At 48.0% G+C, this 16,815-nt stretch overlaps 1 protein-coding gene across 5 annotated transcripts in view; it reads right to left on the reverse strand.

The window, feature by feature from the left end:
• Positions 1-333: 333 nt before the first annotated feature.
• The window catches only part of KLHL18 (kelch like family member 18), a 61,977-nt gene continuing 45,495 nt past the window's right edge, over positions 334-16,815 (reverse strand). For 2 of the 5 annotated variants that reach the window (XM_009239090.4, XM_054550892.2), the window contains 6 exons: positions 13,827-13,987; positions 12,322-12,458; positions 10,385-10,622; positions 6,469-6,588; positions 4,328-4,439; positions 334-3,601 (listed from right to left, as the gene is read on the reverse strand). In XM_009239090.4, coding sequence (XP_009237365.2) covers positions 3,215-3,601; positions 4,328-4,439; positions 6,469-6,588; positions 10,385-10,622; positions 12,322-12,458; positions 13,827-13,987 — 1,155 coding nt within the window. In that variant the 3' untranslated portion in view covers positions 334-3,214. The remainder of the gene's footprint in view (positions 3,602-4,327; positions 4,440-6,468; positions 6,589-10,384; positions 10,623-12,321; positions 12,459-13,826; positions 13,988-16,815) is intronic. The other 3 variants (XM_002813809.6, XM_009239092.4, XM_009239091.4) reach the window with 3 other exon arrangements.

Raw genomic sequence — 16,815 nt, forward strand, 5'->3', positions numbered from 1 at the left:
CCAGGCAGTCAACAGGCAGCCACATTCCACTGGGGAACTTTGGAGTTTTAGGGCAGTGAATGGAGAAAAGGGGAAATCCGAGAGTAGGGGCGATCTGGACAGGCACCAATATGCAGTCCCAATGTGCAAATGAAGTCTTTGCATATTTTTCACCAGAAGTGACTCTCATAAAATAAATCTCTCCAAAGACTACTTTTGCTGTACATCTGGCTTTTCCCTTATTTTCACAGAAATATTCCCACTTTGTCCAATATATTTTTTTCAGTGAATCACAATTAAAAAACAAACATGTACTTCTAATAGCTGGGAAATAAACCAAGAAAGGACAAGAGCTATTAGGAGTGTTCTCTTTATTTCTCTTTGGTTTCTTAACACAAAAGACATGCATTCTATAAATAAAAGGAACTAAGATTTTCTGGGAAACCATAAATTGGGAGGAATTCCCATAGTCACACCTCTGTGGTCAAGAGAACGGTCTTCAGCTCCCATCTGGCTGTAATCTCTGATGAAATCCAGAAGAGAAGGCCTGTGTGTTATCCATGAAGGTGAAACACTCAAGGACAGTGAATGCCACAGTCCTCTGCTCAGAGCTGGGCTAGGCCCCAAGGCCCACTGAGCACAATGTCTACCCTATCTCCTTGTTACATCCTTTTCACAATATCCTTGGGTGATGCTTCTTTCATGGGGCTATTGGAAAGGCTCCAACACCAAAGAGCCAGACCAGCCATTTACGAATAGCCATTCACCATCAGACTGAGGAACCTACTGGGAGAGTGTGAATATGTTGGTGTTTGCTGACTTGTGCTCAGAGCCCAGATCAAAACACTGGCTTGATCTTACTTTAAAACATTGACCTCAGGTGCAGCAGTGTAAATTCTACACCAGGAGGTGGGATTGGACTCAGGAAGACCACTACAAGAGCAGCAGGCCATGGTAGAAAATGACCTACCACACCCAGTGGCAAAATCTGGGCCAGTATCCTAAGGACCCACTCAGTAGCCCACAGACCGATTCTTAATACCTTCACAATCTAGGCTTGTTGGTGCTACTTCAAATTCACAAAAGAAAGGGGCTTATAATAAGACAAGCACTGATACACTCCTAACAGGAAATGCACACCCCACCCGCCTTCCGAGTCTACCCCTATAGGCAAACCAGGAAGGAGGGAGAAATGTTGGAGCTCTACCATGAGCCCAGGTTAAACGACATCCGATATCAGATTGTTGAGACGTTAAAAATAAAAATATCATTTTCAAGTGCTTGTAGCAGAGGCCTAGCTCCTAAGTTGTAGGTAACAAAGGTACTTCCCTCTGAATACATGGCGATTGCACACACTGGTAAACCTGACGGTCCTGGGGTGGGGGAGACACCCCAGGCTCCACATTGTGCCTTTCTGAACAGGCTTCCAGGCCACCCCAGGCAGGCAGCAAAGGACAGGAAACCAAGCAGGTGGAGACTGGAGCCCTAAGACTCAGTCTTGGGTTACAGGAATTGCATCTTCTTTTAGTCTCTACTGGAAGAATTTTAGAAAACCAATTTTGGCAGCAGCAGTTGAAGGACAGCCCCACTGCCCAGTGCACTGGCAAGAGAAAATGTCCTCCTCTTTGAGTCCCGCTGTGCTACATTAGGTCCCATCCAGGGAGAAGGAGGAAGCAGTATGAAATCTTTCCAAAAGGTAAAGGTCGTTTGCCAAGATTAAAGGAAGAAATATAAAATCTGTTCTTTGCAGCAGCAAGATTCTTTCGGCCTTTAGTTCTTTATGTCATAAAAGCCAGCTGTGCTTGAATGTAAAGGTCCACCTTGCTGGTCAGTTTGCCCAGGGCTGGAGGGAGGCCAGACTCTTGGGATTGGCAAGTGGATGGAGGAGCAGTGGAATGGCAGGGCAGACAAGGTTACCAGACCAAGCCAGCCCACAGCTGGTAGAAGGAAGCCCCTGGTTAGGTTCTAGAGGTGCATATGGTCAACGTGCCCCAGAAGCATCACAATGAGGGAAATCATCCAAGAATGAGATCGATGGGCAAGTGAGAATCTGGCCAGACCTGCTGTTTCCTGCTGGTCAAAAAAGGAAGGAATGTTAGTGAGAGTGGGGAATCTGAATGAGCGCCATGGTGGCAGTAGGAGGTAATCACAGGGGCGTCTGGAGCCCCCAGCCACAGCTAGGAGCCCCCACCAAGAAGAGTGGCAGTAATTCGGCAGATAGCTAACTCTCTACGCCTATGATTTTAAAAGTCCTCTGATGGTGGGTGTGAAGACAAACCCCATGAGCACCTTACTACAGGCCCAGTCAAGAGTGTACTGATTCCACACACACTGGGGCTCAGAGGGAACCACCAGCTCAATGCGAGGCCTCAGGACCCTGGGATCCGAATGTGGGGTGGATACCGCCCTTCTCCAGTTAGACGGTTTTCCGTTTAAACACAGATTTGCCGTTAGTGTCTTTTATGCTTTTTTCTTCCTGCAAAATTTGTTCACATAAAAAAAATTATTTTTCTTTCCAGTTTCTTTCAAGTGTTTCTTTGTTTAAATTTCCTTCAGTTTCTTTCAAGTATCTTTTTTTCCCTTCTGTTCTCCTGGACAGATGGAAAAGGCCTCGCTGAAATCCCAAAATTAGACATGGGGAAAACTTCTCTTCTCCCTGCTTACCCAGCAATGAGGACAGAATCCTTGGTGCCCCACTGTGGAAGAAGGAATGTGCCTGTGTGCAGCCCTCCACTGCTGTGGCCACACCATCTCAGGCAGGGAGAACGCTTGGGTCTGTCCTTTCGTCCCCAGCTACATCCCAGTTTCCAGCAGGCTTGGACACTGCAGCCTCCCCATGGCAAACTGGCCAGAACTCGGCTGGAGAACAAGCAGGCGAAGGGGAGCATCAGATGGAAGGCCTTCTGTGAACAGCTGGCCCACAGAGAGGCGGTGGGTAGGAGGAGCTGGGCCTGGATGGAGCCTGTGTTCATGTGGACCAGAAAATAGTTCCATGTCACCAGCTGCGGGATCCAGAGGAGCTTGTGTTCCGTGCTGTGCATCTTGATGACCCAGGCTTGAAGGTCACAAGGGTGGCACAGTGGGGGAGGGCTTAAGCACCTGGAAAAACTGTACCTCCAGCGAGCTCGCGTTTCGCCATCTCTTCTGGTCCACTGCCTCTCCTGAGGGACTGTTGCTGGAAGGAAGCGCCTATGTCTGTACCAGATCCCTGCCCCACCACATCCCATCCTCTGCCTTAGATGGTGAGGAGAGGGATGCAGCCCACACCGACCCCTCCCTCATGGCACGCCATGGGGGCCATGAATGTCCAGCGGTCTGTCTCTGGGTCATACATCTCCACTGAGCTTAGGTTTGACTGTCCGTCATAGCCCCCAACAGCGTAGAGGCGCCCACAGCTGGCCACCAGGGAGACCCGGCTCCGGCGCGTGTGCATGGGGACAATTAGGCACCACTGGTCTGCCACAGAGCTGTACATCTCGGCAATACTGAGGAAGCCAGAGCCATCGTAGCCCCCGCAGACAAACATCTTGCTCCCCAGGGAGGCGGCTCCGTGCCGGCAGCGCTTGTTGAGCATGCCAGCTGCAGGGTGCCAGGTGGCGGTGTGGTGGTTGTAGTGTTCCACCTGCAGTGGGGAGAGAGGCACAGGTACAGGACAGTCAGAGGCAAAGCTCAGTCCATGGAGTGACCGTGCAGGGCACAGCAGCCCCCCATGATGTCAAACTCCTGTGGGAGGCATGGGGATGAGGAGCTCTGCCAGTATTCCCTCTGCTGCAGGCCTGCTCTTTGGTGTATGGGGACAGGGAGAGGTCACCTCACCTAACCCTTTCTGTTTGCATCTAAGGAAACAAAAAGGATGTGCCCAAGGATGCAATGCTAGGTAGTGACAGAACCTGTATGAGAGCTGGGTCTCCTGTAATCTCCAGGGCTCTCCACTGCAGCACTGACTGACTATGAAATGACTAGTAAATGGCTGTTGAGCCTTTTTTACAGAATAAATACAATTTCAAACAAATTATCCAAAAGAATACAACTGTTTGCAAATTTACACTTGGTCTATAATTGAACTTACTTTGGGCAGGAATCTCACAGTTCTATGTAGTTTTCAACAGACAGTAGAACAGGGTGGTGGCTGCAGATATGACTACCCTTTACCCTTCTTTTGTGTACACTGGCTCATTCTCTAGAAGTTCAGAATTTCAGAAGATGCAGTGGATAGCCTGAAACCTCACTAGATGATACTTTATTCAGCTATGGCAAGGCTGAAGTTTTTTCAAATAATGATCTTCTAAAATAAATCTCAAAGACAGAAGAAGTAGGTGCCCTTATTTCAGGGGGAGCCCAGACTCACACTGCTGAAGATCTGCAAACCATCATGGCCGCCTGACACATATATCCTGCCCTCAAAGACTGTAACCCCAGCAGCACTGCGATTCGAGCTCATCGAGGTCACCACTGTCCACCTTCAGGAAAGAGTCAAAATAGGAGGGGAAGCATGAGATTCAGGGTTCTTGTTCCCTCAAGACAGCCTAGCAGGGTTCAGGTGAACTGTGCTGGCCATCTCTCCACCTCTTATCACCTCTCCCACCACCTCTCTGACAGTTCTCCCTGGCTGCCGCCTCTCACCTAAGCTGCAAACCCACAGCCCATCTTCTCTGCTCATCTCCATGGCTGCTCAGAATCATTGTGTCTCACACAAGACCTCTTTCTCCTACAGTTCTGCTCCTCCCTGCACTCTCTGCCTTGTTAAGCAGACCACCAGCTCTCTAGCTGCTGTACTTATAAAGCTCAGTGCTATTCTGGCTGCTTCTCCCTCACCATCAACATTCCTGTGGTCCCCCAAGTCCTGGCTGGTTTGCTTCCTAGTCAGTGCTTGTTCCCATGCCCACTACCAGTGTCCTACCCCTGACCTCTCATCTGGACCACTGCAACAGCCTCTTTACAGGCAGCCTGGCTTTCATACCAGTCCCATCCAACCCCACCCAGCCAGAGGGATTGCTCCTCCTGTACCTGCACCATGTCTGTCCAGTGGCTCCTCACTGTCTCCTCTAAGAGAGTCCAGGTTCCTTCATGTGGTTTTTAACTTTTTTTAATTTTTGAGACAGGGTCTCACTCTGTCACCCAGGCTGGAGTGCAGTTGAGCAATCATAGCTCAATGCAGTTCTGACCTCCCAGAATCAAGCAATCTTCCTGCCTCAGCCTTCTCAGTAGCTGGGACTACAGGCTCATGCCACCATGCCTGGCTAATTTTTATCTCTCTCTTTTTTTTTTTTTTTTGTAGAGACAGGGTCTATGTTGCCTAGGCTGGCCTCAAACTCCTGGGCTCAAGTTACCTTCCTGCCTCGGCCTCCCAAAGTGTTGGGATTACAGGCATGAGCCACTGTGCCTGGCCCTTCATGTGGTTCTTCACCTCTTGGTCCTCATCCACCCTTCAGCTTCACCCCACACCACATGCCACCCACCCTGCTCCATCTCCCATCCACACGCTGTGCTCTAGCCCATGAGAGGATCATTGCTGTTCTCGATTACAGTGAACACTTTCTTATTGCAGCCTCGCTCCTTGTTGTCTCCCTGCCTATGATGAGCAAACACCTCCCATTGGCTATTCATGACAGGTCTCACGTTGGAAGACATCCCTGCTACCCTGTCCCTTCCTGCAACCCTGGGGAAGACGAAGGTTCTCTCTGCTCTGTGCCCAAGAGCTTTTGATACAGGCCTGCAGGGTAGGATGATCATGATGGAACCCATGGCCCAACCACATTGGGTGCTTTAAAGGATCTCAGACACCCAGCTTGCTGTCTGATCCACAGTAGATTGGTTAAGTGAACAGAATACTGGCTTAAAGGCATCCTAATAAGTCCATTCAACTAATTTGTTTATATTTTATTATATAAGATGAGAGGATTCAAATACTGAAATGAAAAACTCAGGCTAACCTTGTCAATGTTTTTCAAAGAGTGTTCCACAAATGAGTCCCACAAGATGGTGACTGGTGTGTATATAAAACCCAAGGTTAAACAGAGTTATTTACTGCAGGGTTTCTTAGAGCCTTTAAAATGTTAATATATCTTATGGAAAGACAAGGACTCTGGCAGTTCAGACATCAACATTTCCCAAGCCTATCTGATCATAGAACTTAAAAACATTTTTTTTTCCAAATCATATCCTACCCACTTTGGAACATGCTGTTCATCTACTTCTTATCCCCTCTTGCCTGTATTTCCATTAAAATGGGCTGATTTAGCTAAGAGGTAAAGACCATTAAATAACTATTTCCAAGCATCTATGTAGACTATTTGTTTTAAAATTTTATTTACTCATTCTTTCACTTAACCAAGGGTTATTAAATATCTAGTATATACCAAGTACTATGGGGCAAAAAGGTAAGACATTCTCTACCCTCGAGAAGCTTAAATTAAAAAAACTACAGTTCTGATTTTTATACTCTCTGTTTATAAGCTCCAGTTGCCTCAAGGGAGCTGGAGTCCTTACTTGTCCGTCTCAGGTGAGTAGGTCTCCACGGAGCTGAGGGAAGAGTTGCCATCATAGCCCCCACAGACGTAGATCTGCCCGTCCAGCACGACTGTCCCCATGGCACTGAAACAGACAGAGCTGTCATCCCAGATAAGCTGCAGCCTTCCTGGAGCAGCCTCTCTTGCTCACTGAGAAACAAACCTACCAATTGCCTCTTTCTGCAATGTAAATCTAAGGTATGTGACTAAGTAAAAGCATAAAACTGAGGTGACAGAAGCTGCCCCATCATTCCTCTTGTGCCCCACCCTTCTACCGCAGGCTGCCTCCCCTCCCTGCTCTTCTCTGTCCTTAATCTTTCTAAAATGCTTACCTTCCACCTCACCATGTGAAGGTCAAATTTACCTTGAAGGCCCAACTCAACTTCCACTCTCCTCTTCCTCCCCTTTGTAAGAATTACTCTTTCCCGCCCCCCACACTCCCTGAGTGGCTTATTACAGCAGTTGTTACAATCATTCATTCATCCATCAGATCTGTAACAGCTGGGGTTTAGAGTGGTAAGCAAGCCAAAGTTCCAGCCCACAAAGCACTTATGTTCTGACATTACAGGCTACGAGGAATCTATCTGCCACTTTCGTGTGTGTGGAATTTTTAATCAGAGCCTTGCTCTGTTACTCAGGCTAGAGTGCAGTGGTACCATCATAGCTCACTGTGCCTTGAACTCCTGCGCTCAATCAATCTTCCTGCACTTCAGCCTCCCAAGTAGCTGGGATTACAGGTGTGCACCACCACACCCAGCTAATTTTTTTTTTTTTGAGACAGGGTCTTGCTGTGTTGCCCAGGCTGGTCTCAAACTTCTGTCCTCAAGCTGTCCTCTTGTCTCAGCCTCCCAAAGTGCTGGGATTATAAGAGTGAGCCACCACACCCAGCCAATCTATCTGCCACCTCTTAATAAGTGAGGAGCTCCTGGAAGACAGGAAAGGGTCTTCATCTGTGTGACCCTCACAGTGATAAGTATGATGTCCTGTATGTAACAGGCACTGAATGTATGTTTGTTGTGTTACTTCTGCTTTTTCCCACTCAATTCACAGATGTTGTTTTCATCATGTGCATGGCCTCTAATTTATCGTAGTGGCTGATGCCACAGCTCCTGTTTGCCATGCATTTACTACATGTGTTAGGTACTCTACATTTGCTATTTTCTTTTTTTTTTGAGATGAGGTCTTGCTCTGTCATCAGGCTGGAGTGCAGTAGCACAATGATGGTTCACAGCAGTCTTGACCTCCCGGGTTCAAGGGATTCTCCCACCTCAGACTCCCCAGTAGCTGGGACTACAGGCGAACGGCACCATGCCTGGCTAATTTTTTTTTTGTATAGACAGGGGTCTCACTATGTTGCCCAGGCTGGTCTTAAACTCCTGGGCTCCAGCAATCCTCCCGCCTTAGCCTCCCAAAGTGCTGGGATTACAGGTGTGAGCCACTGTGCATGGCCCACTTGCTATTTTCAGCCCTTAGCACATCCTGCAAGGAAGGAAACAGCACCATAATCACTGTACAGACAGGCAGCCATAGCTTGGGGAGGCTGAGGTCTCTCAAGACTGCCCAGAGAGAGGTCTGCCTCAGATTTAAATGAGACAAGTCCAACTCCCCAACTCCTTACATGCCAAGCTCTCCTAATATCAAAGACCCAGGGGTCTGGTGTAATCATGTAATCTTCCCTTGTACACAACGCCTTATACGGAATTCAGCATGAATGCCAAGCTGCCCAATTCACTATTTTCAAATGTGATGCTGGTGAAGATTAAAAATGAATCTAGGTTTCTAACAAACAGGAAAATAAAACATACCAGGCTTAATGCTACCTTTTTTTTTTTGAGACGGCGTCTCACTCTGTCAACCAGGCTGGAATGCAGTGGCACGATCTTAGCTCACTGCAACCCCCGCCTCCCCAGTTTAAGCAATTCCCCCTGCCTTAGCCTCCCAAGTAGCTGGGATTACAGGCGCCTGCCACCATGCCTGGCTAATATTTGTATTTTTAGTAAAGACAGGGTTTCACCACGTTGGCCAGGCTGGTCTCAAACTCCTGACCTTAGGTGATCCGCCCTCCTCGGCCTCACAAAGTGCTGGGATTATAGGCGTGAGCCACCATGCCTGGCTTGCTGCTACCTTTTAAATGTACATAGTAATCAAACTGATCCACAGAATGTCCCTTTCAGGGACATGATAACAGACCCCCTGAACCAGCCCGAAAGAGGAGAGGGACTTGCCTTAGGCAAGTACCGTGGGAAGATCACAAATTTACTAGACATGATCACTATCCTTCTGGATACAGACACAAAACAAACATAAAAATTACATAACAAAACAGGTGTTGAACAATATGAAAATGAATTAAGAGGTGCCCCAAAACTGCATGAGATTAACTATCAACTAGGTGGTAAAGGCGAGTGTGAAGAGAAGGAGAAAATGCTGATCAGCATGGACTGGAACAGTTCAGTGTTAAGAAAGTTCTATGGGATGGCGTAGAACACTGGGGGAGATAGGAAGGAAAGATGGCAGGATGTCACTAACTGGCAGGACAGACAGCTGTGTGGGATGTCAGAAGAGAAGTGACTAGGAACGTTTTAAGGTAGCCTGTAATTTAAAAGGGATGTAGTGGAACTGGGCCCACACTAATAACAGGATATTAACCACAGTGAAGGAAAGGAATACCCAGAGAACTTTCCTCCAAGACAGCACTCTAAACCCAGTAACATCAAAGCAAGGAAGTGGTCCAGAGCAGACACACAAGGAAGGACAGCTGACTGCAGTCAAAGCAAAAAAGCTACTCATGGTTGGGGACATGGAGCAATGAGTCACTCAAACATAGGAAGCTGCAAAGTATCCAAGGAGCAAAAGTGGGGATGGTGGGAGGAAAGGACTCTCAACGTGTTCTTGGGAGGGGCAGATCTTACGTAGTTCTTTCTTCCCAAAGGAACCTACTCTGATGCTTTGTGAACTGGTCTCACCAGTACAAAGGCAGATCCCTCCCAGCTCACATCCACATGCGAACGCTGCTGGATGTGGAACAACATTAGGCATATGTCAAGGAAGCTCAATGTGTAAAAGCAATCAGTGCAGAGCTGTCCTGGGTAATGGGCAAGGGGGCCCTGGGCAGCTTTCCTCTCCCCTCCTTGGGCTGTGCCAGCCTTTCAGCTGCCCACACATGTGATGACTCCATCACGTGTCTGACATAATGAAACATGCCACCTGTCACCTCAGCATTAAGAAGGGCTAAACACAGGCACTGGGATGTCTTCTAATCCCACTTCTTATTCAGGCAATATAAGCAGAGAAGTGGAGGGAGCAGGTAGCTAGAATGTACTGAGTGACTTATCAACTTGGCTCACCTTGCAAATACCTATGTGCTCCTGTCTGGGAGAATGTGTGTGACCTAAATAAAAGAACATCGCTTTGGTTCGTATTCTCCCCAGGTGGTGGAAGTGCACGTGTGAGGGGAGTCCTGGGGAAGGAAGGTATACAGAAAAACACCTTGGATTTCCTTTTATCACTAATAAAGGTAAATCCTCCTTATTCTTCAAGTTTCAACTTTAATCCCACCTCTTCCCTGAAATCTTCCAGAAGTTCCAGTCCAGTTTCTCTCCCTCTTCGAATCTTCCATAATACACATTTCCAGTCCTTATCTGGCACTTAAAATAACACAACTTCCACATGTCCACGTCTGGTCTCCCCAAGTTCCCCAAAGGACAAGGCGGGTATTTTACTTTTAAGCAGATGGGGGCTCGCTCCCAGGAGGTACTGGCAGTGGCTGGCCTGGCTGCAGGAAACTCCCAGGCCAAAGCTTGTATTTTACTCTACTGTGTGCCCCTGCTCATCTAGCATGGCGCTCCCCAGGTGCTCAGTGTGTATGTTCGGGCTGCACGTGGCTTCCAGAATACCTTCTCTTGCTATTCATGCTCCCCACTCTGGTCCATGTGTCTGTCTCCGGGTTGTAGGCCTCCACAGTGCTCAGCCGTAGCTGGCCATCATATCCTCCGATGGCATAGAGAAGCCCGTTCACCACAGCCACGCCAACGCGGCTGCGGGCTGTTGTCATGGGACGGCATCTCTCCCAGCGATTGGCGATGGGGTCGAACACTTCCACCACATTCAGGGAATCACCTGCATAAAAATTTGCTACTCAAATTAAAACAAATGAGACCACTTGTTTAGATCACAGCTATTGGGCATTGATTTTATGGAACATTTGACTCAATTCTATTAGCTCTTCCCACAGAATTACTCAAGGCACAAGGGCCCACTAAGAAATTTCAGCCATGATCACCTCAAACCTAATTCTTTAAGGAAAATCAGAATCAGACAGGAGGTATTTATTTTTTAGAGAGGGTAGTTTTCAGTTACAATCAGGTACTCCACCTGCTTAAAGCCAAAGGTATAGGCGAATCGATACAATATTTCCTCCAGGCAGGAGGCATGCCAGAGGGACGGGCATGCGCTCCAGTGCTTTCATTTGCTAGTGGGTGACCCAAGGCAAGGGGCTTTGTGTCCCCACCTTCTGCTTCACATGTGAAATGGAGATAATCTTTATGAATTAAATGATATAACAGGTAAAGCACCTAGCATGGTTCTAGAATATACTTAGTGCTCAATAAATACTCATAGTAGCAAGGAATGATCATTCCAGCCCTACCTTTTTCATCAGGTTTTTGTGATGATCAAATAAAATAACCCCCTCTTCCTGTGGTATGCTGCTATGGGGCACTTAGCATTTCATTTGCACGCTGCTCCAGCGTGCACTGAGTTGAGGACTTACCTGTTCCAGGCCCTATGATTAACAAGCAGCAGCTAGTAACCAACTCTCATTAACCTTCAATTAAAAACAAAACTGGGCCAGGTGCGGTGGTTCACACCTATAATCCCAGCACTTTGGGAGGCCAAGGTGGGCAGATCACTTGAGGTCAGGAACTCAAAACCAGCCTGGCCAACATGGTGAAACCCCATCTCTACTAAAAATACAAAAATTAGCTGGGCGTGGGAGCATGTGCTTGTAGTCTCAGCTACTCGGGAGGCTAAGGCGGGAGAATTGCTTGAACCCGGGAGGCAGAGGTTGCAGCGAGCTGAGATTGCGCCACTGCACTCCAGCCTGAGTGACAAGAGTGACACTCCATCTCAAAAAAATTAAAAACAATAAAAAATAAAAACAAAACTGCCTGGGAGTGCCCACCAACTCCGCCCAAGTTGGGAGGCCATGCAGCTTTCTGAAAACCTTACTTTTAATTCAAAAACTGCCAATAACCCACAGACTGTAAAGCATGTGTGTGTTTCACAGGGGGTGGGGCTGAAGAGTAAAAAGTATTATTGACAGTGGTAGACCCTGTGTATTTGGATAATCTTTCTCTTGGGGACATTCTCAGTCTAACCCCAGAGATCCATATGACCAAATGTGAATAGCCTGGTATGGAATTGGGTCTCTGACTGTATCCTACCAGGGCTGATAGGATGCTATACCATAGCCAATGTGATATTAGGGCAAAAGTGCTGGCTCAGGAATCAGAACACCCAAGTTCTAGTCCTTGCTCTGCCAAAAACAATTGTATGAACATAGTGAAGGTTCTGTGGGGCTCAATTTCCTCACTTGTCAGGTAAGCAGGCTAGGCCTCAAAGATTTCTAGAAGGTCTCTTTAGCACTAATATTCTGATTCAATGGCATGAATATGTGACATGCTCTAACTGTAGAGCAACTGTATAAAACCAAGAGGAGCAAGGGTGGTGACAGCACAAAACAGAGAAACCAGAAGGGCCAGCCTAGTTTGTTTGGTGCTTCCTCATCCATGGAGTCCAAGATGAGGGTCTATAAAGGGGAGCCGCAAGGTACCTGCTGAGTTGAGGCCCCCTACGGCGTAGATAAGCCCAGCGATGGACGTGCAGCAGCGTGGCCGGGTTCTGAAAGCTGGCAGGTGGGGCCGGCGCTCTGGCATGAGGTGGTAGTCCTTTGCTTCGTCTACCAGGTCCCTGGAATAAGGTGGAAGATGCTAGAACAGGAGGTATCCCCCTGATTTAGTCCCCGTTTACATCTCTGAGCCTGGCTCCCCACTGCCAACTGCAGGGGAAACCTGGGAGGAGAAGCCTTCTGGAAGGTCTGGTCTCAAAGGAACCAGGTGAGTTCTGGGAAAATCATACATGGCTACTGAGATATACTCAAAATCAAAGGGGCAAGACAAGCAAAGACCACCTCAGCTAGTGTACAGATTAGGCATGAGAAAAACAAGGTAGTGGCCAAAATGGCTGGACCTGGGAGTTTAGACAAGCAGCATGCACCCTGTTGCCACTCAGACCTAGCCCTTCCTTTCCATCCCTACGATGGCACTGTGGCTTGCAACCTGCAATTAATCACCACTCACCTCCACAGTGGCAGCTCCTGACACATTTCCCTGCCTCTGGCCTGCCCCTCCATTCCACTTCCACACTAGAGTTCAAGCTAAGAACCTTCAATAGCCACCCACTGCCGACAGAATAAAGTCCAAACTCCTCAACAGCACCCTTGAGACCGCTGGTCACTGGGCCCTAGCTACCTCCAGACACAACTCCACCCCATCCTGACACACACCTTCACACCACCTGCCATGGACAGACACTTACTTCCTCCTGAACCAGCTGATCCCAACCAGGAGTTGGAAAATGAAAGAAAGCTGAATATGTGTAAAGTTTTTATCAGCAAAGGAGAAAAAAATATTTCAGGGTTGTGAATTTGACAAGCAATCTGGAGGAGAATGAACATTTTTCTCTGCTGTTCTACTTTTACAGCAATCATCCTATAGGGCCTGCCATCTTCTGAACTGTTTGGGTAACTCTGCTGTGCCATGTTGTCATTGATTTGCTCTGGGTAAAAGTTTCATGTGTTGGTAAGCACGTCTGCCCCTTGCCCATCATCGTAGATGTAAAGCCTATACCTGCCAGAGGCCCCCCATGCCCACGACACTGACTAATATTTACTTAAGAGGGCAATGAGCCCCAGGAAGTCCCATTTGCACCACTGAGTGAGCTGCTGGTGTGGACAGGGTCAGAGCAGGCAGTAAAGATGGTTGCACATTCATAAATAGCTCAGTGGGGAAAGATGCTGGAAAATCCTCAGATAACTCAGCAGGGGAAAGCCCTTTCTGCTTTGATGCTCCCACATGGCACATCTCTCTGCCCAAGGCATAAGATTCGGGCTCTTCACACTTCCTGTTCCAGCTTCTAGACAAAGGGCAGACCAATCTGTGTGCCATGAATTAGACTGATCACTGTAAATGCTTTCTTTCCAGAACTGGAACAGGTGGCCAACTCCTCTTCCCTGCTTAGACCTTTGGCAGTGTCCTGTGCAGGTCCACCCTCACTCACCTGCATTTGTGGCAGCAACGCACCAGGTCATCCTGCTGTACTCTGTCTGAAAGGAACTGGGGCCGACAGAGGGGCAGGCGGATATTGGACAGCAGCTCAGGCAGGTAGGGACCCCTCTGCTCCCGGTCGTATCTGACCCAGGCCAATGCAGCTTCAAAGACCTGTCATGAGAGTGGATGCTCTGGCAGCAAATCCTCCCATCAGGGGCCACACCCCAGGCCTCCAATCTCAATGCCTCCACTTCCTATACTGAAGCAGTCCCTTGGGCCCATCAATCTTTTCTCCTACTCGTCTCTGAAATCCCTGATTTCTCTCTACTTCCTAAGCTACTAGAACAGCTTCCTGAATTTCATTATGATTATGATTTCCTAGTGAAAAATCATCAATGGCATCTTATTACTTTCTGTCAAAACAAAATGCCTGTTTCCCTTCCCGCTGCCCCTGTACCCCTGCTCCCTCTAAACTCCCTCCATCACCCTCTCTGTCCTCCAGCGAGGCTGGGCTGGTTCTCCTGTTTACATTGTCCCCCCTCATCTAAAATGCCCTCTCATCTCCTCCTCTTCATCTAAACCCACTCCCCTATTTTTAAGGCCTGGCTCTAGATCCATGTTCTCCAAGGAGCCTTTCTCAATGGCTCCAACCACAAGGATATCTCCCTCTAAAGCCCTATAGCCCTTATGAAATGTATCACTCAAATAAATGTGAGCTGCCCCCCGCCCCCCATCATATTAATTAGTTTAAGAGCTAGGGACAGGACACCTAGTTTTTGGAATGAGGCTTTTTCCTCGAAATCACAGTGTCTATGCTGCCAAGCCCAAGGTCCACTTTTCTCCCAGGCTCCTATCAAGTCCACTTCACCTCTCTAGCATCCCCCTTTCCTAGAGGAAAGAGGAAAATAAATCATACCTTTTAATCCCTCCTCAAATTTCTTTTTTCTTTTCTTTCTTTCTTTTTTTTTTTTTGGAGATAGGGTCTTGCCCCATCGCCCAGGCTGGAGTGCAGTGGCGCAATCTCAGCTCACCTCAACCTCTGCCTCCCAGCTCAAGCAATCCTCCCACCTCAGCCCAAGTAGCTGGGATTACAGGCCAGGAGTTTAAGCTGGACCATGCCTGGCTAACTTTTGTGCTTTTAGTAGAGATAGGGTTTTGCCATGTTGCCCAGGCTGGTCTCAAACTCCTGAGCTCAACAAATCTGCCCACCTTGGCCTCCCAAAGTGCTGGGATTACAGGCGTGAGATACTGCTCCCAGCCTTCCTTAAATTTCTAACATTCGTCCCTCATCCTCACTCTCAGGTGAGAAAACAGAAAATCAGAAGACAATGTCAGTAAGAATCTACCTGTCCCCTGTCCCTGGGCGTGTGCCCCAGCTCTCCCTCCTGCTACTGTGGATATGGATGGCTTGTGCTCCTATCAAAGACGCACATCCTTATGCCCTAGACTGTCCTCACTTATTCCAGAACATCATTCCAACAACTGCTCTCCCATTTCTCCAACATTATCAATTCTTCCCTCTCTTCTGGAAAACTCCCACCAGCAGTCAAATATGCTGTAATTTCTCTCACCTTTAAAAAATAAAAAAGGCCAGGCCTGGCACAGTGGCTCACGCCTGTAATCCCAGCACTTTGGGAGGCCGAGGCGGGCAGATCATCTGAGGTCGGGAGTTCGAGAACAGCCCGGCCAACATAGTGAAACCCCGTCTCTACTAAAAATACAAAAATTAGCCAGGCATGATGGCACGCACCTGTAATCCCAGCTACTTGGGAAGCTGAGGCAGGAGAAATGCTTGAACCTGGGAGGCTGAGGCTGCAGTGAGCTGAGATTGTACCATCGCACTCCAGCCTGGGTGACAGAGTGAGACTCTGTCTCACCACAAAAAAAAAAAAAAAAAAAAAAAAAAAAAAGGCCTGGCATGATGGCTCACGCCTATAATCCCAGCACTTTGGGAGGCCAAGGTGAGAGGATCATGTGAGGCCAGAGTTCAAGACCAGCCTGGCCAACATGGTGAAACCCCATCTCTACTAAAAATATAAAAATTAGCCAGGCATGGTAGAGGGCACCTGTAATCCCAGCTACTTGGGAGGCTGAAGCAGGAGAATCGCTTGAACCCGGGAGGCAGAGGTACAGTGAGCTGAGATTGTTGCCACTGCACTCCAGCCTGCCTGGGCGTCGGAGCAAGACTCTTTCTCAAAAACAAACAGACAAACAAAAAACCCCTCTTGATTTCACAGACCGCTCCCACAGCCGCCCCAATGTTCTGCTCTTCCTTAAAACAAGATTCTTTCAAAAAGTTATCTATACTAGGCCGGGCACAGTGGCTCACGCCTGTAAACCCAGCACTTTGGGAGGCTGAGATGGGCGGGTCACTTGAGGTCAGGAATTTGAGACCAGCCTCGCCAACATGGTGAAACCCCATCTCTACTGAAAGTATAAAAATTAGCCTGGCATGGTGGTGCATGCCTGTAATCCCAGCTACTCAGGAGGTTGATGCAGGAGAATTGCTTGAACCTGCGAGATGGAGGTTGCAGTGAGCCAAGATCGCACCACTGCACTCCAGCTTGGGTGACAGAATGAGACTCTGTCTCAAAAAAACAAAAAAATTATCTATGCTTGCTGTTTCTGGTTCACAGCAGGATTATTTCTAATAGTAAATATTGGAAATAACCCAAACATGCAAGAATAAGGTGAATAGGTTGATAAAAATCAACAGAATGCTATTTAGACACTAAAATGTATAGAGGCCAGGTGCGGTGGCTCACGCCTACAATCCCAGCACTTTGGGAGGCTGAGGTGGGAGGATCACTTAAGGATAGTAGTTCAAGACTAGCCTGGGCAACATGGTGAAACCTGGTCTCTACAAAAAGTACAAAAATTAGCTGGGTGTGGTGGTATGTGCCTGTAGTTCCAGCTACTCGGGAAGCTGATGTGGGAGGATGAGGCTGCAGTAAGCTATGATCTTGCTACTGCACTCCAGCCTAGGTGACAGAGCAAGA

Source organism: Pongo abelii, chromosome 2, assembly GCF_028885655.2.
Source record: "Pongo abelii isolate AG06213 chromosome 2, NHGRI_mPonAbe1-v2.0_pri, whole genome shotgun sequence".
NCBI lineage: Eukaryota > Metazoa > Chordata > Mammalia > Primates > Hominidae > Pongo > Pongo abelii.